Genomic DNA, 24,202 nt, shown 5'->3' on the forward strand with positions numbered 1-24,202 from the left:
GTATTTTTTAGTAGAGACGGGGTTTCACCGTTTTAGCCAGGATGGTCTCGATCTCCTGACCTCGTGATCCGCCGGTCTCGGCCTCCCAAAGTGCTGGGATTACAGGCTTGAGCCACCGCGCCTGGCCATCTTTATTAATTTTATGAATGCACACAAGGTATTCTGGGTCAGAGACATTTCATAATAATAAATGTGTTGGCCTGCTTTTTCCCTAGTCCTTATCCCTAGGGTGACGCTATAAAAGCCAGGTCAATTGTCCTACATGAGTAGCCAGACACTCTGTAGGTGGGGGACAAGGAAAAATTATTTTTCTCTCCTATGAAGGGGAAATAGGCAACTGTCCCACTCCCCTCATGAAAGGGTCACTTAGGAAAGGTAATAAGCCTAAATCCTAACTCCAACCCTTTGGCATATCTGGAGTTTTATCTCTTTTTACACACAAATATCTAGGGACATAGCTGTACCTCTTTTATTAGCACCTTGGAAGCTTAGCCTGGGGAACTGTTCCAGGCTGTAACTTTTCAAACTTCTCTGGGAAATTAGAGAGGGTTTTATTACCCTTCCAGACCAGTTGAAACCAAAAGATCTAATCCTTATGGCATGCAGAAATGTTGCCAGGACCCTAGAGCTTTTTAGAAGAACACTGAGAAATCCATGGACATTTTATGTCTTAGTCTATTTTCTGTTGCTATAACAGAATACCACAGACTGGATAATTTATAAAGGAAAGAAGTTTATTTTGGCTCATGGTTCTAGCAGCTGGAAGAGCATAGTGTCTTCTTGCTGCTTCATAACATGGTGGAGGGCATCACGTGGTGAGAGAGCTAGAGCAGGAGAGGTGAGGGAAATTGCTTTTACAACAAAGTCATTCCGTCAATAAAGAGCACACTCCTGTGATAGTGACATTAATCCATCAAGGAGGACAGTCTTCGTTAATCTATTCATGAGGACGGAGGGATTAGATTTCTAACACATGAACTTTTGGGGGACACACTCAAACCCATAGGATTTTCTTTTCCCACAGTATTATGGGGAAAAAAGCGTTTTATTATACCCTTGTTAGCAGTGAAGGGTAATCTGCTCTAGAGGTTCAGGTAAAGCTTCCCTTCTTAGGGAACTGAGGTTAAGTAGGAATCAGCCAGTAAAAGGAGTGAGGGTAGATGAGTAAAGGCACTTCAGGCAATGAGAACAATCCGTGTAAAAGTCCTTAGGAGAGAAAGTGATTGGCTGGTTCAGGGAACTGAAAGATTAGTGTGGCTGGGGTCCAGGGATGATGGGGTCTTTTGAGGTAGGCTAGAGCCAGGCCAAGCAGGGTCTCTGTAGAGAGCAAATTAATAAATGTGCATTTTGTTTTAAGTGCAATATAGAACCATGAAGTACTTCTTTTTTTTTTTTTGGCTTGCTTGCTTGTTTTGTTTTTCAATCGAAGAAGTAACCTGATCAGATTCATGGTTTGAAAAGACTCCTGGCGGCCGTGCGCGGTGGCTCAAGCCTGTAATCCCAGTGCTTTGGGAGGCCGAGACGGGCAGATCACGAGGTCAGGAGATCGAGACCATCCTGGCTAACACGGTGAAACCCTGTCTCTACTAAAAAATACAAAAAAAAAAAAAAAAAAACTAGCCGGGCTAGGTGGCGGGCGCCTATAGTCCCAGCTACTCGGGAGGCTGAGGCTGGAGAATGGAGGCTGAGGCAGGAGAATGGCGTAAACCCGGGAGGCGGAACTTGCAGTGAGCTGAGATCCGGCCACTGCACTCCAGCCTGGGCGACAGAGCGAGACTCCGTCTCAAAAAAAAAAAAGAAAAGACTCCTGGCTCCTGTGTGGAGAAAGGATTGGAGGAGAGGAAGAAGAGATAGAAAAGAATTAGAAGGTGATACAGGCTGGGTACAGTGGCTCACTCCTGTAATCCCAGCACTTTGGGAGGCTGAGGTGGGTGGATTGCTTGAGCCCAGGTGTTTGAGACCAGTTTGGGCAACAAGGTGAAACCCCTTCTCTACAAGGAAAAAAAAAATTAGCTGGGTGTGGTGGCACGTGCCTGTAGTCCCAGCTACTCAGGAGGCTGAGGTGGGAGGAACACTTGAGCCTGGGAGGCAGAGGTTACAGTGACCCAAAATTGTGCCAGTGCACTCCAGCCTGGGCAACAGAGACCTTGTCTAAAAAAAAAAAAAAAGAAGGTGATACAATATTGGGATGTATTGTAGAGGGCTGGATTGGGGTGGTTGATAGTAGAGATGAGGTTAAATGGAAGGCTTTGAGAGTTTGTTTTCTTTTTCAATTATGACCTCATGAAAGAAGATTTGAGAGTTGTTATGAGACAGAAATGAGGGGACTTTGATTGATTGGATGGAAGAGAGACAGGATCATGAGTTAGTTTTATACATGTTGAGTTTTGTTTTGTTTTTGAGACAGAGTCTCGCTCTGTTTGCCCAGGCTGGAGTGTAGTGGTGCAATCTTGGCTCACTGCAACCTCTGCCTCCCAGGTTCAAGCAATTCTTGCTGCCTCAGCCTCCCTAGTAGCTGGGATTACAGGCGTGTGCCACCATACCCAGCTAATTTTGGTATATTTAGTAGAGATGGGGTTTCACCGTGTTGGCCAGGCTGGTCTCGAACTCCCGACTTCACGTGATCCATTCGCCTTGACTTCCCAGAGTGCAGGGATTATAGGCGTGAGCCACCGCGCCCAGCCCATGTTGAGTTTTAAATGCTTGTGAGAAAGCCAGGTGGAGATGTGCTGAGGGAGAGAGTGGAAAAAATGTGAAATAGCCCTTGCTGAGATGGGAGAGCAAGTCTACTGAGGAATCATTTCCTGCTCTTCCCTCTGCCTGGGACTTTGCCCTCAGATTCTTCACTTCACTGGGTCCTCTAATTCAAATCTCAGTTCTTGTGTCAACTCCTTGAAGAGTTTTTTCAAGCTACTTAAGTTAAAGTAGAACCTCCTTTCCCAAAAATAACTTTCTGATCGTCACTGCTCTAATTTAAATGTGTCCCCCGGCATTCCTGTGTTGGAAACTTAACTGCAACACTGCGACAGTGTTGGGAAGTGGGGGCTAATGGAAAGTGTTTAGGCAGTCCCCTCGTGAACAGATCAACACCATCACAAAAAGGACTCGCTCACTTGTGCTCTTTGCCTTTCCACCCTGTGCTCTGTGATAAATAAGAAGACTCTCACCAGATGCTGGTGCTTGGATTTTGGAATTCCCAGCCCCTTAAAACTGTGAGAAAATAAATTTCTGTTATAAATTATGCAGTCTCTGGTATTCTGTTATAGTAGCACAAGATGCACTAAGACAATCACCCTCCTTTATTTTCTTAACACTTATCACCAGCTGAAACTATCTTCTTAACTTGGTTTTCTTAGGCAAAATATCTGTTCATATCCTTTGCCCATTTTTAAATTGGGTTGTCTTTTTATTGTTGGGTTGTATGAGTTCTCTGTATATTCTCGATACTACACTCGTACCCAGATATATATGATATGCAAATATTTTCTCCCATTCTTTGGTTTGTCTTTTCACTGTCTTGATAGTGTTTTTTGTTTGTTTGTTTTTTAAAGACAGGGTCTCATTCTGTTGCCCAGGCTGTGGTGCAGTGGCATGATTATAGCTCTTCATAACCTCAAACTCTTGGGCTCAGGGGATCCTCCTGCCTCAGCATGATAGTGTTCTTTGAAGTACAAATGTTTTTAATTTTCATGATGTCCAGTTTATTAATGTTTCTTTTGTTGCTTGTGCTTTTGGTATCATGTGATCATTGCTGATTCCAAGGTCACGAAGATTTGTACCTACATTTTTATCTAAAAACTTAATAGTTTTACCCTTTAAATTTAGGTATTGGATCCATTTTGAATTAACTTTTTTATATTGCATAGGGTGGTATCCAGCTTCATTCTTTTACATATGGTTTAAGCATCATTTGTTGGAAAGACTATTCCCTGCTGGATAGTCTTGGCACTCTTGTAAAAAAAAAAATCACTTGATTTTGTATGTATGGGTTTATTTCTATACTTCCAACTCTATTCCATTGATCCTATGCATATCCTAATGTCAGTACCACAGTGTCTATTATTACTATGGTTTTGTATTACATTTTGGAATTGAGAAGTGTGAGTCCTCCAATTTTGTTCTTTTTTTGAAGATTGTTCTGGCTATTCTGGGTCCCTTGCATAACCACTGAATTTTAGCATCATCTTATCAATTTCTACAACAGAAAATAGTAGTTGGGATTTTGATAGGGATTATATTCAATCTGTAAATCAATTTTGGGAGTACTGCCATCTTAACAACATTAAGTCTTTCAATCTAAGAGCATGAGGTGTCTTTCTTTTTATTTAGGTCTTCTTTAATTTCCTTATGGTGTTTTGTAGTTTTAAGTGTACAAGTCTTATGCTTCTTTTATTAAATTTATTACTAAGTATTTTGCCTTTTGATGCTATTATAAATGGAATTTTCTTAGTTATATCTCCAAATTTTTTAAATCTAAAAGTATAGAAATACAGTTAATCTTTGTTGTTGAATTTGTGTTTGAAACTTTGGCGAGCCCATTTATTAACTCTAATAGTTTGTTTTTGGTGTGGATTCCTTAGGATTTTCTTTTTTGTTGTTGTTTTTTGTTTTTGAGATGGAGTTTTGCTCTGTGGCCTAGGCTGGAGTGCAGTGGCGCAGTCTCGGCTCACTACAACCTCCTGGGTTCAAGCGATTCTCTAGCCTCAGCCTCCTGAGTAGCTGGGACTACAGGCACCCACCACTCCCAGCTAATTTTTGTGTTTTTAGTAGACATGGGGTTTCACTATGTTGGCCAGGCTGGTCTTGAACCCCTGACCTCAAGTGATCCACCTGCCTCAGCCTCCCAAAGTGCTAGAATTACAGGTGTGATCTACTGTGCCCAGCCCCCTAGGATTTTCTATATGTAAGGTTCTGTCTTTCTATATGTAAGGCTTTTTTATATGTAAGGTTATGTCTTCTTCAAATAGAGATACTTTAAGCTCTTCCTTTCTAATCTAGATGCCTTTATTTCTTTTTCTTGTCTGATTTCTCTGGCTAGTACCTCTAGTACAGTGTTGAGTAGGAGTGGCAAGATAAGACATTTTTGTCTTGTTCTTAGGTATAAAGCTTTTAATTCTTCTTCATTACGTATGAGGTTACCTGTGGGGTTTTCATAGATGCCCCTTACTAAGTTGAAGAAGTTCCCTTCTGTTTCTAGTTTGTTGAGTGGTTTTTTAATCATGAAGTGGTGTTAGATTTTTTAAAAGTATCTTTTCTGTGTCTTTTGAGATGATCATGTGATTTTTGTTCTTTATTTTATTAATATGGTTTATTATATTGATTCTTATTTCTTATACATTGACTCAACCTTGTATTCTTGGGATAAATCCCACTTGGTCATAGTATATAATCCTTTTTATATGTTGCTGGATTTGGTTCGCTAGTATTTTGTTGAGAATTTTTGCATCTGTATTAGAAATAGATACTGTTTTTTCCCTATGATTTTTTTTTTTTCTGGTTTTGGTATTAGAATAATACTAACTTTATAGAAAAAATTGGAAAGTGTTCCCTCTTCTATATTTTGGAAGAGTTTGTGAAGGTGTGTCATTAATTCTTTAAATATTTGATAGAACTCACTATCTGGGCCTGGACTTTTCTTTGTGAGAAGTTTTTTGATTACTAATTCAGTCTTTTTACTTATTTTATGTCTATTCAGATTTTCTGTTTTTTGTTTAGTCAGTGTTGACAGTTTATATCTTTCTTGGAATTTGTTGGTTTCATCTAATTTGTTGTTCATTGTATTTCCTTAGAGTATTTTTGTTTTTGTAAGATTGGTAATAATGTTTTTTTTCTTTCATTCCTGATTTTAGTACTTTGAATCCCCTTCTTTTTCCTTGGTCAGTCTAGCTAATGATTTATCAATTTTGCTGATTTTTTAAAGAACCAACTTTTGGCCATTCACAGTGGCACGTACCTGTAATCCCAGCACTTTGGGAGGCCGAGGCAGGTGGATTGCTTGAGCTCAGGAGTAGCCCAAGAACCCCTTTGGAGTAGAACATATGAGTTTGATATTTCTACTTCATGGGGGTAATCCTGTTTTGTCATCCAGCTGAAAAGACTGTAGCATTCATTTCAGAGTGGTCCTTTTTTAAGGTACTGGGCCTTGTAGCTGGAGGCAGAGAGAGTGACAGTTACTGGGCTGTAGACCACATATCTATTTGTGCCAATTCGCTTAAAAAAGGACATTTGTTAGCAGGTTTCAGAACATTGGTAAGGTAACACTCAGTAGGAAGATTGCTGGCGTTATGTCAGCTACCTTTCTGTCATTACCAGAAGCTGCTAGGATTCATCAGAAATAACCTAATATTTGGTGAATGGCATTGGCTTAGACAGATTTGCTTTAGACTAGGATGTAGCTGAAGATCGCTGGCAGCTGGGACTTTCCTCCTCATCTCTCTGCTTCTCTTGCTGTGTAGGCTTGCTTTCTTCACATAGAAGGCACAGGAGGAGTGGCTTCTGTACCTCACAGCTTCAAGAACAGATGGGAAGGAGCTCTTCCCTTCACCCTGGTTGAAAAACTTCATGGGAGATGACTCTTACCTGCCCTGTGGGGTAGTGGGTCCTGTGATTGGTCAGCTTCCTTTGTCAGAAAAGGCTGTGTCTGGTGGAAGCAGTCACACCAGCTTCCCTATAGCCCCACATTAAAGCTGAGTGGGGAGAGTGAGGGAGAGGGCCCTGTGCTATTGTGAAAGAGGAGAATTTGATGCTATTAGAGCTCAGTTAAGGTCTGGGAGAATGATTTGCAGGACAGGCATTTCCAACTGTGCAACTCAGCCACATTTTACATATGTAACACTGGGTAACTTACTTGATATCCCTAGTGTACTTTCATTTGTAATATAGGAATTATTCTTACCATGCAAAAGCTTGTAAGGTTTACTGTATATAAAGTGCCTGTTACATAAGGGGGAGCAATGAGTGAGAATCTGCTGCTTCTGTTATTGTTATTATTAATGTTGCTATTATCCCTTTCTCCAAGTCCTAATATTTAACAGTGTTATTTTTCTAAAACACACCTTTAAGAATGCTATTGCCCTCTTTAGTAGCTCCCATTAACTATTGAATAAAGTTAAATTTCCTTAACTCCATGTTTTTTTCAGACCCTTCAGGATCTGGTCCCCGTAATCTTCTTTTCAGCCTCATTTTTTTAAATGTTTAATTTTAACTTTTTTGAAACAGTCTCACTTTGTTGCCCAGGATGGAGTGCAGCAGCGCCATCTCGGCTCACTGCAACCTCCGCCTCCCAGGCTCAAGGGAGGGATTCTCCTACTTCAGCCTCCCAAGTAGCTGGGATTACAGGCGTGCACCACCATGCCCAGCTAATTTTTGTTTTTTTAGTAGAGATAGAGTTTCACCATGTTTGCCAGGCTGGCCTTGAACTCCTGCCCACCTCGGCCTCCCAAAGTGTTGAGATTACAGGCGTGAGCCACTGTTCCTGGGCTTCAGTCTTATCTATAAGTTCCTCTCTGCACCCTGTGCTCTTGTCTATACATCTACTCTCCTATGAATAGGAAAGTAAAGTTTTCTACATCTGTGCCTTTGCTGATGCTATTCCCTTGTCTTGGAATGGCCTTTCCCCCCACTACCTTCCCTCTCTTTTTATCAGATTTCTTTTTTCTTTCTTTCTTTTTTAAAGCCCCAGGTTGAAACTTGAAACCTGATCGTTTCAGTTTGGCTTCCTTCCCTCATCTTTTTCCTTGACAGGAAGGAACCTTCTGGAGTCCACAACACTTATTTTTGCTCTATTACAATTGTTTACGTGTTAATCTTTTTTATATTTTGCAAGAATCTAAGCCAATTGTTTTGTAGAATGTCACACATTCTGGATTTGTGTGATGATTTCCTAGTTGTATTTGTTTTAATTATTTTCAGTTATCTCTCTTAGTGTTTTCTTTTTTGTTGTTGGAAAAAGGGTCTTGCTCTGTTGCCTAGGTTAGAGTGCTCTGTTGCCCAGGTGTTGTCATGGCTCACTGCAGCCTTGACCTCCTGGGCTCAAGCAGTCCTCCCACCTCTCAGCTTCCTGAGAGCTGGGACTATAGGTGTGTACCACCACACCTAGCTAATATTTTGTAGTTTTTGTAGAGATAGAGTTTTGTCAAGTTGCCCAGGCTGATCTTGAACTCCTGAGCCCAAGCGACCCTCTTGCCTCGGACTCCGAAAGTGCTAGGTTAGGAAATTAGGAAAAGATTAGGATTATGATTGGCCCTCTTAGTGTTTTTAAATTTGTAACCCTAATAGTTGTATTACCACTGGGACCTGTCTTGCCTTTTTTCTGTTTACTGTAATTTTATTTAAAAAATTGTGTTATAGTAGAAGAGTATCAAGGTTGAATATATTAGTTCTTACCTTTTTTGGGTTAATTTTGCATTCTAACCTCATCAGGGATTTTCAGATCTAATTATTATTTTTGTGTATTTCCTTTACACTTTTGAAGGGAAGATAAGTATAGGGTACAGTAAAAGGGCTACTAAATGCTTAAGGAATGTTTTCATCAACTGTTTTCTTTCACTAACTGTGTTATTAGTAAAGAACTCTTTTCAATTCTGCTTAGTGTTGAGAAATTTTTTTCCTAAAATATATGAGTCCTGATATTTATAGGTAGAACAAAAAGAATACTCTCTTTAGTATCTCAGTAGTCACTTCTGAACATGAGTTTTACGGCTGAAGACTTTGGATATAGGGCATCTATGGTTTCAAGCGGGATAATCATCTTTAAAACATAATCATACAATATTAGCTTGTTTTGCTGCTTTCTCACACAGGTGGAGTACAGGAAAATACCAGTTGTTCAAGTATTAAGTATTTGTTCAACTTCCATTATTTGAGGTGTTACTTTGATGTATTGCACATGACTAATTTACTGTTAGGAATATTTACTGAATGTAAACATAGCACTTTTATATAACATAGGCTTTGCTTGGCTCAGTTTAGTAAGGGACACAGAAAGGTTAAGTTGCATTTCATCAGTAAATGTTTTTTGAGCACCTGATATGTACCAGACACTGTTCTGAGGCATAAGTCAGATACAGTTCCTACCCCCTAAGGAGTGTGTAGTCTTGTGGGTGAAGTAAACCAGCGATTATAACACAGGGTGATGCATACCACAACAGGGGAACACACAGAAGACTCTGGGAGCCCAGGGTGGAAATCTAAATCAGACAGAGCTAAGGTAATTGGAATGACAACGAGGCAGAGCATTTGGGTCAAGAAAATTCCGAACTGAGGGACATTGGATGAGAAGTCACAGAAGCAAAAATGTTACCCAGGGAATTGCAGAGGTAAAGCTAAAGCAATACTTCTTGAGGTATGGTCTTCTGTTTGCCTTTGTCAGAATTATCTGGGGGCAGCCGGGTGCAGTGGCTCATGCTTGTAATCCTAGCACTTTGGGAAGCCAAGGTGGGTGGATCACCAGAGGTCAGGAGTTCGAGACCAGCCTGGCCAACATGGTGAAACCCCGTTGCTACTAAAAACACAAAAATTAGCTGAGCGTGGTGGCGGGCGCCTGTATTCCCAGCTACTCTGGAGGCTGAGGCAGGAGAATCGCTTGAACCCAGGTGGCGGAGGTTGCAGTGAGCCAAGATTGCACCATTGCACTCCAGCCCTGGCGACAGAGCGAGACTCCATCTCAAAACAAAACAAACAAACAAAAATAATCATCTGGGAGTGATTCTTAAATCTCCAGGTGATTCTTAGCCTTCTAGGTGATTCTCTGACTCCCTAAAGTATGAGAAACACTCGTACTTAAGGGAATGAAGAAGAAATGAAAATAATGATGTAATATATGTTACATTAAAGGTATGTGTAAATTTCTATGATTAGGTTAATTTATATAGACTGTATGACATTTTCATTTAAAATCTGTGTATTTTCCTGCCCATAAGTAATTTCTTTTTGGAAGGGGAGTTGGCAGAAGGGATGGGTATTACTGTAAATCTTGTCCTTTTATTCCCCAGATGATTCTAAAAACAATTTACCAGTCTGTTAATGTTTTATTCATTGAATGCTTTGTTTTTCTTTTAGTCCAAGGACAAAATGATGAGAGGCTCTCGCAGAGGATGTGTTAGACTCAGAGTGAGTATTTATTCATTTTTATGAAAATCAATTTTGACAGAAAGAAGAAAATTATATTCTGATAGAATTATGGAAGTCTAAATTTAGTTTAGCTTCCTTACGTAATTGTAGGGGCAGGTATCTAAGTCTCAGAGAGAAAATGTGATTTCTCCAACTAACTGCTAGTCAGTATCAGAACCAGGACTAGAAATCAGTTATTTTGACCCATGATTCAATGTTGTGTTTATGACTTAATGCATGTACTGATTTTCTTAAACCTCTACTTTACAGACAAGAGACAAGGGCTGGAAATTAAATGAGTTATAGTGTTGGTGGTATATTAACAGTAGAAAAAATGGAAAAATCCCAACTGTTAGCTGCTGCTGCTTTGTTTTTCCTATTCAGCACTTTTAATCATGGTATATATAGCAGTGCTGTCCAGTAGAAATACAATGTTAGCTGCATCTATAATTTAAGATTTTCTAGTAAGCCACATTTCAAAAGAAAAAAGAAACAGGCAAAATTAATGTTTTGTCTAGGTCAATATATCTGAAATATTATTATTTGAACATATAATTAATAAAAAATTATTAAGATATTTTACAATCTTTTTTTCCATACTAACTATTCAAAATCCAGTGTGTCTTTTACACAAAGGGTACATCTCAATTAGGACTAGCTGTACTTCAGAGAAGGGGATCAATAGCCACATGTGGCTAGTGGCTCCCTAACAGTGCGTACCTATAGCTTCATGCTGCTTTCAATTTCCACCATTGTTCAAATAAGTAAAGGCAAGAATGCATGGCTAGGGATACAGTTTCTAATATTCCATTGTATATGAAGAAAAGTCGCTTCTATCATAACTAGGTTACTCAGCTTCTAGGAGCCTTTTCTTCAGGACCCTGTTGACTTCTTTCTTCCATCTTTTTTTTCTGCATCCTTGCTTTTCAAGATGTGAATATATTTGGTAAACATATTATTGCCATTATTAACAGTCCTTGATAGAATTGGGAACTAATGCTGAGAAAGACACCAAATTATAATAGAAAAATCCTGGCACTGAGATAGGAGTAGGTATGGGAGATTTGCAGGATGGAAGTGAGACAGGCCTGTTTCAAACAGATGGTATATATGTGATAGCACAAAGATTTTTCCCTAAAATTTTCCTTTGGTTTCTCTTTTGTCTGCTTCGTGTAATTACTTTTCTAAGCACTTGCTGTTGACCTCAGTCACCAGTCAGTCTGGTATTAACTGCTCTTTTGGCTTGAGATAGGTTCAGTAGTGAGACTTTGGCAGAACTGTCTTGAGAGAGCACTGCAGTTGAATTCCATCTGGATTTAGGCCACTGTCTCATTGTTACAGTTAATCCACTGGTTTTGTCTGTCTTTTTTTGTTTTTGCTTTTAAATATAGCTTAATTAATTGTTAACCCTTCTAACTACCACCTTAAGAAATAGAATTTTGCCAGCTCTACCTGAAGCCTGTCCACATGCCCCAGTTAAATAAATTACACCCTTATGTGTCTCCTAAAGTAATCACTTCCTGTATTTGGTTATAAATTTTTTACCCAAATGTGCATCCCTAAGTCCTATAGTTTTCTTACCTATTTATTTAACTTGATGTCTTTTGTTTACAATTTGTCTTTTGAAGAATCTGGAGCAACTGGGTGCTGTAGCTCACGCCTTTAATCCCAACACTGGGAGGCCAAGCGAGGCGGAGGATCATTTGAGCCCAGTAGTTTGAGACCAGCCTGGGAAACATAGTGAGATCCCCATCTCTACAAAAAATTTAAAAAAATTATCTGGATGTGGTGACACATGCTTATAGTCCCAGCTACTTGAGAGGCTGAGGCAGGAGGATTGCTTGAGCCCAGGAAGTCAAGGTTGTAGTGAGCCGTAATTGTGCCCCTGCCTTCCAGCCTGGGGGACAGAGTGAGACCCTGAGACCCTGTCTGACAAAAAAAAAAAAAAAGAAAAAAACAAAAGAATCCAGACCCTTTGACCTGTAAGAATTTTCCATAGTATAGATTTTACTGATTGCAACAGTGGTGCAGTTCACTATATTCCTCTGTCCATTGTTTTTGCTGCAAATTGGCAGCTGAATCCAGAGACTGGATCAGACTTAGGTTTGATCCCTTTGGCAAGATTGTAGGTGGTGGTGTGTTCTTTTAGTAGGAAGAACATAATGTCTAGTTTTTGCCCTTTGTTGATATTAGCAGCTATTGACGTTCAGTGCCTACACCCATTAACTCATTGAGGGTTGCAAAATGATGACAGTCTATCATTTTGTTTTAATTTTTATCAGAAATAATTTTATAAGGAGACATTTCGTCTATTACTTGGTTACCCAGTGGTGCAGTTAAAATAGGCAAGATGAGTGCTTGATTATTTCCTTTTATTTACCAAATTTTAAAGGTAATGAATTGGCTTCAAAAACAACCACTTATATATGTGTTTATATATATATTTCCAAAAGAATTGGAAGCAGGGACTGAAACAGATGCTTACATATCCATGTTCATAGAAGCATTATTTGCAATATTCACAGCAGCCAAGAGGTGGAAAGGATCCAAGTGTTCATCCACTGATGAATGGATAAAAAACGTGGTATATAAATACAGTCTATTATTATTATTATTATTCAGTCTTATAAAGGAAGGAGATTCTGACACATGCTGCAACATAGATGAACCTTAAGGACACTAGACTAAGTGAAATAAGCCAGTTACAAAAAGACAAAAATGGTATGATTCCACTTATGTGGGATACCTAGAGTAGCCAAAATCAGAGACAGAAAGTAGAATGATGGTTTCCAGGGTTCAGGAGTAGGGGATATGGGGACTTAGTGTTTAATGAGTATGGAGTTTTCAGTTTGGAAAGATGAAAAAACTCTGGAGATGGATGGTGATGATGGTGATCATCACATCATGAACAATGTGAATGTCCTTAATGCCACTGAACTGTACACTTAAAAATGGTTAAAATAATAAATTTCATGTTAGTATGTTTTACCATACACATAAAAGCACCCATTTATTTCAGTTTTATAGGTCAGACATCTCAGTTGGGTTTTGTGCTTAAGATCTCATGTGACTGAAACCAAGGAGTTGGCTGGGCTGGGCTCTTATCTGGAGGCTGTAAAGAAGAGTCCTTGTCCAGGTTCATTCAGGGCATTTGCAGAATTCAATTCCTTGTGGTTGTAGAACTGAGGCCCTGTTTTTCTTGTTTGTTTGTTTGTTGTTGTTGTTGTTGGCTGTCAGTTGTGTTCTGCTTTCAGCTTCTAGTGGCTACACATATTCTTGGTCACGTGGCCTAGACCCCTCTATCTTCATGTCAGTGATGTGCATTGAATCCTTCTTGTGCTCTGAATCTTTCTGACTTCCCATTCTGCTATCAGCTGCAGAAAATGCTCTGCTTTTAAAAGACCTCATGTGATAATATCAGATTAGGTCCACCAGATAATCTCCCTTTTGCCATGTAATATAACATAATTACTCCTGCGATATCATCATATTCACAGTTTTCATCCATATTTAAAGGGGAGGAGATTATACAGGGGCAAGGGTCTGTGAGAGTCATTCTTAAAATTCTGCCTACTACACAGCATGACAGAGAAGAACCAATATACCTATGTTTGAATCCCATTGCTTTATTGACTGGAAAAGGGAAGCTATCATAAGCTTCCTGAGCTTGAGTTTCCTCTTCTTTAAGGTGGAGATAATACTCTTCTTGCAGAATTTTGTGAGGATTAGGTCCTGGCACATAGATGGAACTTATTACTTAGAAGCGTGTATGTGTGTGTTTGTCCCACTGTGTGCGCACACGTGCATTTTACTAGGCTTTGTGGTATTTTCCAAAAATTAGACTGCCGACGCTTCTTCGTCAAGAAATATCTGGAAGGTTTGTTTACAATACAGTTACCAAGTCAGCCTTCTAGATAGGCTGCTTTAGTGCAGTGTTCTCGAATCTTTATTTTTAAACAGATTATCCAGGTAATTATGTTGTGTAACCAAGAGGGACTACTGGTGTAGAAACAATCAGAGAGACCTGGGGCTGAATTTTACTCAGCTCTTCCCTTACTGACTCTGACATTGGGCAAATTTCTTAACTTTTATGAGGATACCATGATATAACTGGTAGGGTTGTTGTGAGGCTTAGCAATTATGTAGGTATAGGAAATGGTAACTGCTATGGATGACAACGATGATGACAATGATGATGATGAATATGGTGGTGATAGACACTACATCTAGATTCCAAATGAGCTTAATGAGCTATCATTGACTGCACTACTGATCTTGCCCGTGCCCCATCCATCCCATCCTATATTTGAATCATGCTATGTTTCTTCCTGTTCCCTCACTGTGCTTCTTCATTCCTTATTGCTTCTGACTCTTTTTTTTTCTTATATCATGGAAGTTCTGCACTCCCTATCTGATGAGCTCATTGCTTAAGAGACTTTCCAAATGCTACCTCATCTGTGAAGCCTTTTTGATCCACGTACTTCTAACAGATTTAATTCTTCCCCATCCTCTACTTTGTTTTTCCTTCTCCCTCTCCTGCTTCTCCTCCCCCTCCTTGCTCTCCCCCCAACTTTTGACAGGATCTTGCTCTGTCACCCAGGCTGGAGTGCAATTATAGCTCACTACATCCCCAAATTCCTGGCCTCAAGCAATCCTCCTGCCTCAACTTCCTGAGTAGCTAGGATTACAGGTGTGCACCACCACACCCAGCTAATTAAAATTTTTTTTTTTTTTTTTTTAAGAGACGAGATCTCACTGTGTTGTCTAGGCAGTCTTCCTAATTCAGTCTCCTAACTCCCGGCCTCAGGCAGTCCTCCTAACCCAGTCTCCCAAAGCATTGGAATTACAGGCACCAGCGACCATGCCTGGCCTACTTTTTTGTATTTGTAATTTAGAGCCGTGAAATTACTTGTTACATTGTATTACATGTTAATTTTTCTGTTTTCTCCACTTGGATAATAAGTTCTTATTCACTGTCACAATTGCCTGGCACATAATAAATACTCAAAAATGCTTATTGTTAATTTTATGTATTTATAAAAATAATCAGTAAATGTTGGGAAATTTGCCTTTACTATGGTTTGCATACAAAAGAACTATGGGAGTTACTTATCTTAAACATAATATGAGCCAGTGGTATGATATATTTTCTAAAAAAACAAAGCAAAACACCTATGTGAATACAGGGTACATAAAAAGAGAATGGAGAAAGGAACCATAGAGGAAACCCAGATCAGGTGCTGTGCTAGATGATTTTCATACACATTCCCATCATAACCCTGGTAGGTAAATGCTCATATTTCATTTTACAGATGATGAGACTGAGACTCAAACTACTCTTAGTAACTTATCAAGGTCACATAGAAATGGTGAATCTGAGATTGGACTTGGGTCTTATTTCAAAGCCCTGTTCAATTCTTAATGTTACTAGGCTCCCATTCCTCTGGACTAGAAGAGTGAATTCAGATATCCTAAGTTATTGTAAGGCAGTGTAAAACCAGTGGAGGAAAGCAGAAAAGTGAAAAACTTTCTTTGTGTTGGTTACGAAGTGTGTGCCACTAGATGGTGCCCTTTCCTTGATGAAGAAGTAAAATGTGGATTGGGTCCTGTGGTCTGATCCCTTCCCATGCTAGTCAAAAAGAAAACATTGGCATTTTCAGATAATATCTGGAAAATGGAGACATGACAACATTTGAGGCAGTGTGGCCCGGGCTTGGTGGCTCATGCCTGTAATCCAGCACTTTGGGGGGCTGAGGCAGGAGGATCACTTGAGTTTAGCAGTTTGAGACCAGCCTGGGCAACATAATGAGACCTCTTCTCTACAAAAAAAAAATGAACAAAATTAGCTGGCTGTAGTGGCTTACACCTCTAGTCCCAGCTACTTGGGAGGCTGAGGTGGGAGGATCACTTGAGTGCAGAAGGTCAAGGCTGCAGTGAGCTGAGATCATACTGCTGCACTCCAGCCTAGGTAACAGAGGAAGACCCTGTCTCAAAGAAAAAAAAAAAGTAGAGTGTAGTGGCAAAAACAAATACAGGGCATGTATATAATGAAATTCAGATTTGGATTCTGCCATATTCTGGCATTGTGACTTGAGGCAACTTTTCAGCTCTGAGCCCTAATTTCCATATCTGTGGGCTAGGCATCATGCCATTTACTCATAGTATTGTGAGCACCAAATTTAGTTAGTAAAGTTTGAAAAGTACTCAAACACAGTGTTTGGAGCTTGATAAGATCTAAATGAATGGTAGTTTTTTTTTGTAATTCATAATTTCTGTTAATACAGATGAATCCCAGATGCTGAAGAATTCTAAAGGGCCTTAGGAATCACCAAGGAAAAATGAATTTTATTAAACAAAGTTTTAATGGTAAATGTATTATACATCTTTTAAAACTATTAATCCACATATGATTTAGAGTAACCCTCTTTTAGTCCATCCAATGAAACTGAGTATTCCATTTACCTGTTGTACTAGGTATCAGAATTGAATGTGATTTCCTGAGGGATGCATTATCTATTCTCTTTTCTTTTAGTCTATCACGAGAGAGGTCAGTGGTGCACCATGACAGAATATTAATATTTTCAGTGATGACTTCTGTTAGTGCCCTATTTCATTGATACCATGACTTTTTTTTTTTTTTTTCACAATTCTATAAGGTGTTAGTTTTAGGTTACTGTATAACCTTAAGAATGTCTTCCTTTTTCCCTCGGATCTGTATCCTGTAAGAACTTTTATCAATTGTCTTCTCATTTCACTGTGAAAAGTCACTCTGTTCATTCTGGCTTTTCTTGTTAATTCAGTAGCCTTTTTGTAAGCTCTTTCCCTTCTCTATGAATTTAATATTGAAAATATCCTCCCTTGGGCAAGATGTAAACATCTATTTAACCTCTGTGATTGGTACGTAGATGTCATTAGTGCTGTATTTTATGAATGTTTATACTATTTCATAATTACAAATTAAAAATTAAATGAAAGAGAAAGTGATGCAAGAATATATTCCAGGCAAGTGCTAACCATAAGAAAGCTGGGAAACAGAATTAATGTCAGACATAGAATACTAAGAAAATAAATTAAATTATTATGGAAAAAGAGAATACCAAAGACACAGTATCACATAGATAACATTCTTTGACAACAATGGAATAAATTAGAAATTCTAAAGGGCCCTTGACGAAACAGTAGCCACCCACCTCAGACACATACTTCTGAATGATTCACTGGTGAAAGTAGAAATCATAATAGAAATCGTGAAATATCTAAATCTGAACAATAATGAGAAAACCACATGTTAAAACTGCATCTATGGAAGCCTATGATTTATAATCTTAAATGAATATATTACAAGACAGATTGAGAATTAATGATCTAAGCATTACATTTTTAAAATTAGGAAAAGAAAAGTAATAGCAAAGGAAATAGAAAGAAGAAAATAACAAAAAGAATACACTAATGAAATGGGAAATAAACAGTAGAGAGCATAAACAAACTGAACTGTGATTCTGTGAGAACAGTAATAAAATAAACCCCAGTTAGATTGGGAGGAAAAAAACAAAGGCACAAATAATATTAAGAATGGAAAAAAGAGAGAAAAGTACTTAATAGTAGAGATGAAAAATTGGCAGGAAGCTACTACAAATATGTGTTGCCAATAAATTTGAAAGCTTACATGAAAAATGGATAATTTCTCAAAAAAGTATACATCAGCAAAATTAGGCTATCAAAGAACTTGACAAGGTGATTCTAAAAGTCATTTAAAATTTGGGAAAGGGGAGAGATATTTTTAAAGAATAAGGTGTTGGACTTGCCGCTCCAGATATTAAGGTTTTTAAATGAAACTATGGTAGTTAAAATGGTATGGTGGTGTTATAAGAGAAAGAAATAGATTAGTGGAATGGAAGAGAAAGCTGAAAAACAGAACCATTTGGATTTGGGTCTTGGAATAAGCTGGAAATTTGGTATATGATAGAGCATTACAAATCAGACATTATCACTTTGTAAATGAAGCTGGATCAATTGAGTGTCCATATGAAAAAAAGAATATTACTCTTTACTCAATGTGATACACAAAAACAAATTTCAGATGTATAAGAGGTATAAAATGAAATTTTAAACTTAGAAAAAAAGCATAGGTGATATCTTTATGATGTCAAGATAGAGCAGAAAGCATAAACCACAATGGCAAATATTTGTGGATTTGACAACATTCAGAATTTAAAACCTTTGAACAAAAAAAGATACTGCAGTAAAAGAGAAAAGACAACTCATGGACAGAAGAGAAAATACTTACATTAATTGGCAAAGGATTAATATTCCGTGTATATATAAATAACTCCTGCATATTAATAAAGAAGACAAAAAAATCCCCCCAAATGCATACCAATCAGTAAAAAAGACAAAAGAATACTCAAAATGTAGACAAGTTACGTACTTTCAATTCGTGTAAGGGGGAACAAGAAGGTAAAATGTTGAATGCGAAAGCAAAGCAAATTGTTTACCAATCTGTTACTGGCACCTAGGACAGTGCCTAAAAATTCAATAAATACTTGTTGAGTCAATGAATGAATGATGCTAAAGTAGGTCCTCCATGCAGCGTCTTCTTTAGTGAGCAGGTTGAACCTCAAGCCATTCTGCTCCTTTCTATATTATTGATTCTCTCACTCCTCTCTAGACCATATGTTCCTCCAGGGCATAGACATGTTTTGTATCCCCTGGCTGTTACTGTTCTTGGCCCAGAATAGGTATTTAATAAGTTTGTTGAAGTAATTAGTGAATATTGTTTACTGTCACCATGTCCTGTTAAGAACAGGCTTTAAATCAGGGTTTGCAAGACCTAGTATTCTTCTCCCTTTTAGTTGTTGGACCTTTGGCAAACTTAAAAAAAAATTTTTTTAAACTTGAGTCCCAGTTTCTTAATCTCTAAAGAAGAGTAATGACCTGTTCTGCCTAAATCTCAGGGACCATATTTAATTGCACCATGTGAATGTAAGTAGACTTCCAGTGTCATTTAAGGAGTGATGAAAAGTATGTGGTTGTGGAGTTATAATGGGAGTAGCTATGCTGTGTATTCTTAGCACTGTCTACATTCCTTTTAGGAGCCTATGAGCAATCTGTGTCCCAGAGGAGTCATCATTCTTTTTAATTATCTTTGGAACCAATTCAGCAGCCTACTTTTCTCTTCTTTTTGCAAAGGGAGATTGGCCCCACAATAGCCAGAATTCTGTTTCTTTCCTTTTTTTTCCCCCTCAAGCCATGAGAGCAAAACTATCTTTCTGTCTTTGGCATCAGAATGATGATTCATGTCTGAAGTATGTCTGTGTGTATAGAAAAAAAAAAAGGAAAAGAGGGAAAGTCAGCATATTCTTCCAGTGGGACAAGATTGTGTAGCTCTAGTTTCTGTTTGGTGCCTTGATAGTGTGACCCAGGAGCAACAGGCACCTTGGTGACCTCAAGTACTGATAGAACTTTAAGAAGTTGACCATCGGAAACCTTCAGAAAAAAATCATGAGAGGTCACTGAAAGATATATATGTTTATTATGTTGGCATAATGGGAGTCATAAAAGTGGAGTTGAAAGAAAAACATTGATTTTTTGTGAGTTAGTATAACAAATAACTTCTCTTAACAACAGAATACCATTTCATATATATATTATCAAAGGGATTTTTGCTGTACCAGATATAAACAAAAAAGTACTCTAGACCCAGATAAAGGGAGAGGAAGGATGTCTCAGGCAGAGGGAACATGTGCAAAAAATGGTGGTAGGAGAGAACTTGGGGCAATTGGTAAACCTGAAGCTATTTAAGTATAGAATAGAGAGGTAGGCATGGAGCAAATCACTAAGGACCTTGTAGGCTAGGCTGTGGCGGAGAGTGACCACATCCCTTAAACCAGAAGTGCTTGAGAATGAAAGGGGAATCTATTCATTATTGAGTCAGGACAACAGGAATAATCCAGGATTGTTCCAGGCAAACCAGGTCATATGGTCACCTTGTGTAAAGGTCACCTTCATGTGGTAACATATCCTTTAAGGAATGGAAGATTAAAATAAATTATAAACTAAGGATTGGACAGCTGAATAATCTTGACTAAAAGGGAGTGAGAGAGGCTAGCCAACTGCTAGATGAGGACATGGAATTGAGAAGGGCTGTTGCTAAAGAGTGTAAAGACTTGAGTCTTGAGTATGTGTAAATGCAGTTGGGAAAAAGAGAGAAAGAGAGAGAGAGAGGAGAAGAGAAATAGAGACCAGGAAGAGAGAGACAGAGATTGAAAATTGTCAGGGATATGGAGCATGAGTGTGGAAGGACTGGGTTTTAGATAGAAGAATGGATGCCTTTTTCATTATGATAAGTGGAAAGGAAGCACGCTGGGTTTAGATGCAAGTGAGTCTTCGGGTGGGAGGGCATAGCAGGAAGGTTTAGAATTTTTACCCAATGACTGCTTTTGTTGTTGGGAGTCCTAGCCAATGAATAAAGCAATAAAAGACATATAAGGTATAAGGCTTGGAGTAGAAGTAATAAGACTATTATTCACAGCAATTTAATTGAGCATATGGAAAATCCAAAAGAATCTACAGATATAGCTATTAGAATTGAGAATTGAATCTAGCAAGATAACCGGATACAAAGTTATTATATAAAAATCAATGATATTTCTATATACTGACAACTGGCAATGAGAACATGAATTTTTTGAAATGGAGAACATTTATAATAGCATCAAAAGGCATCAAATTTTTAGGAATAAATATTAACAAAAGATGAGTGAGACCTCTACTCAGGAAATGATAAACATTATTGAAATTAAAAAATGCCTAAATAAATGGCAGTCTATTTATTTAGACTGGCAAATCCCAGTTTATTTCCAGTCATTTGAGTCATTATGCTGGCAAGTGTTTGTGTGTGTGTGTGTGTGTGTGTGTGTATATAATGTGTGTAGCTGACTAAAAATTTATAAAGAACCAAGAATATCCATTCGTGATTCCTGCCTTCTCAGCCAACATACAGAACCCAGTAGAAATGGTGATTTGCTTTCATCTGCCCCTTTGGGGATGGCTGGCTATGACTATGTTGATGATGTATGTTTATTTAAAAAATTTTTTTTAAATTGGAGGACTTACTCTACCTGATATCCAAATGTAAAGCCTTCCAGAAGATAATGTAGGAGAATATTTTCATAGCTTTGGAACTGGGAAAGACTTCTTAAAGGAGATGTAGAAAGCAGAGCTATAAAATGGAAAGTCAATACATTGTACTACATTAAAGTTAAGAATTCTTCATCAAAAGATATCATTATGTGAGTGCAAAAGCAAGCAACAGAGTAGAAGTAGATACTTGCTTAATTTATAACCATTGAAGGGCTCATACCCATGATGTAGAAAGAACTCCTACAAGTAATGAGAAAAAGATAGTCCAGTCTTGTCAATGGAGAAGAAACAAACTATTTCACAAAAGAGGATATTCAAATGGTCAAAAACCATGAAAAGATAACCTTGTCAGTTATTAGGGAAGTGGAAATTAAAACCAGTATGAAATGTCACTGCTTACTTGCCGAGAATAACTAAGGTGAAAAAGTGTTAGTAAAGTTAGTGGAACAGTTGAAACTGTCGTATACCGCTGATGGGAGTATAGTTGACACAACCACTTTTGAGGACCGTTTGATAGTATCTCCTAAAACTGATATATGCGTATCCTCTGACCAAGGAAATTTACTCTCCTAGATCTGTATTTAATATAAATACATGTATAACAACAGATATGAATAAGAATATTCATAGGAGCTTTATTCTAATAATGTAAAATGGAAAAGAACATAAATGTCCATCCACAATGGAATTGATAATTGTGGATCTTTAAGAGGAATGATATATATAGCAATAAAAATGAACAAACTACTGTTTCTTGCAACAGTATGGATGAATCTTACAAACATGGTGCATGAAAGAAGCCAGACACAAAGAAAAATAAGTGGTATGAGTCCGTTTGTATAAAATTCAAAGACAGGGCCAGGCATGATGACTCACACCTGTAATCTCAGCACTTTGAGAGGCTGGGATGGGTGGATCACTTGAGGCCAGGAGTTTGAGACCAGCTTGGTCAACATGGTGAATGCTGTCTCTACTGAAAATACAAAAATTAACTGAGTGTGTGGTGGTGCATGCCTGTAATCCCAGTTACTCGGGAAGCTGAGGCACAAATATCCCTTGAGCCTGGGAGGCAGAGGTTGCAGTGAGCTGAGATCAGGCCACTGCAGTCCAACCTTGGCAACAGAGTGAGACTCTGTCTCAAAAATAAATAAATAAATAAATAAATAAATAAGTTCAAAGACTAAACTAATTTAATATATTAGAGCTAAGGATAGTATTTATCTTTGGAATGGAGGGTTGGGTTAATGATTAGGAAGTGTTACAAGGGGAGCTTTTCTGTTCATTGAGCTTGTACGCTTAGGATTTGTATATATGTTACATTTCAGTGTAGTGTTATTTTCAGATGAGATAGTATGTGTAAAATGCTTAGTATAATGCTTTACTCATGAAAATGAGTTCAGTTCAATAGCTGGCAGCATTAACTATTTACTGTGGTTTAGTGCTCTGTGATGATAAGATTCACGGCAGTGTTATCCAACAGAACTTTCTGCAATGATTAAAATGTTCTGTATTTGTGCTGTTCAGTTTCACAGTCAGCCACAAGTGGCTGTTGAACATTTGAAATATGACTAGTGTGACTGGGGACTTATTTTATTTATTTATTTATTTTTGAGAGAGAGTTTCGCTCTTGTTTCCCAGGCTGGAGTGCTATGGTGCAGTCTCGGTTCACAGCAACCTCCAACTCCTGGGTTCAAGCGATTCTCCTGCCTCAGTCTCCCGAGTAGCTGGGATTATAGGCATGCACCACGATGCCCAGCTAATTTTGTATTTTTAGTAGAGATGGGGTTTCTCCATGTTGGTCAGACTGGTCTTGAACTCCCGACCTCAGGTGATCTGCCAGCCTTGGCCTCCCAAAGTGGTGGGATTACAGGCGTGAGCCACTGCACCCAGCCTGAGGGACTTATTTTAAATTTTTGCTTAACTTTAATTAGAACTTAAATACCCAGTGTGTGGCCAATGGCTATTGTATTGGACAGTGTGGGTGTAGGGTTTTTGTCATAGGAAATGACTGACGGAGAATAGCAATGTAGTTCATTTGAGTCATTCAACAAATCAAGAAACTGAGAGACCGTAGCATCAGATCAATTGTGCATATATACATTGAAGAATACTCAGGATCGTGACAAGACCTGATTGAAGTAGGAGACTTAGCTAGGTTCAAGTCTTCAAAGAGCCTTTGGTTAGAGAGGGGAAGGTGCAAAGGCCCAGAAAGTAATGTTTTCTTCCATATAGACTATCTAAAGTATGCAGAGAGAAATGTTTCTGTAGCAGCAACAGGGCAACAGGTGCTCCAGAGAAATATTTTGTATTTATTTATTTATTTATTTTAAGAGTCTCGCTCTGTCACCCAGGCTGGAGTGCAGTGGTGCGATCTTGGCTCACTGCAATCTCTGCCTTGAAGTGATTCTGCTGCCTCAGCCTCCTGAGTAGCTGGGATTACAGGCATGCGCCACCATGCCCGGCTGATTTTTGTATTTTTAGTAGACACGGGGTTTCAACATATTGACCAGGCTGGTCTCGAACCCCTAACCTCAGGTGATCCACCCTCCTCGGCCTCCCAAAGTGCTAGGATTACAGGCGTGAGCCACTGCACCTGGCCTCCAGAGAAGTTCTGTACAACAAAACTAGAGTAGTAATGTGGTCATTGGAGATCTGTGAGAGAGAAGTTTGGTGCAGTGAGAGGAAGGAAGCTGGCTTGCAGGAGTGGATGAAAGGTTAAGGTACAGCCAATTTTCAAAAAGCTCCTCTCTGAAAACAATGTGAGGGGAGGTGGTAGCTAGAGGGAGATGTGGGATTTTGCTTTTGTTTAACAAATGGTGAGAAATAGAGCTTGAGGAGTGACCTTAAAAAGTGAAATTGCGGCCGGGCGCGGTGGCTCAAGCCTGTAATCCCAGCACTTTGGGAGGCCGAGACGGGCGGATCACGAGGTCAGGAGATCGAGACCATCCTG

The 24,202-nt window shown here is 38.7% G+C and overlaps 1 protein-coding gene across 5 annotated transcripts in view; it reads left to right on the forward strand.

Moving 5' to 3' along the window:
• The window catches only part of OSBPL9 (oxysterol binding protein-like 9), a 169,243-nt gene that overhangs the window by 24,366 nt on the left and 120,675 nt on the right, over window positions 1-24,202 (forward strand). For 4 of the 5 annotated variants that reach the window (XM_011926261.1, XM_011926262.1, XM_011926263.1 and 1 more), the window contains exon 2: window positions 10,060-10,110. The exons of the other annotated variant lie outside the window; for it this stretch is intronic. In XM_011926261.1, the coding sequence (XP_011781651.1) occupies window positions 10,060-10,110 (51 nt within the window). The remainder of the gene's footprint in view (window positions 1-10,059; window positions 10,111-24,202) is intronic. 5 annotated transcript variants of the gene reach the window in all.

The sequence above is a fragment of the Colobus angolensis genome, unplaced genomic scaffold, assembly GCF_000951035.1.
Source record: "Colobus angolensis palliatus isolate OR3802 unplaced genomic scaffold, Cang.pa_1.0 Scaffold68, whole genome shotgun sequence".
NCBI classification, from domain to species: Eukaryota; Metazoa; Chordata; class Mammalia; order Primates; family Cercopithecidae; genus Colobus; species Colobus angolensis.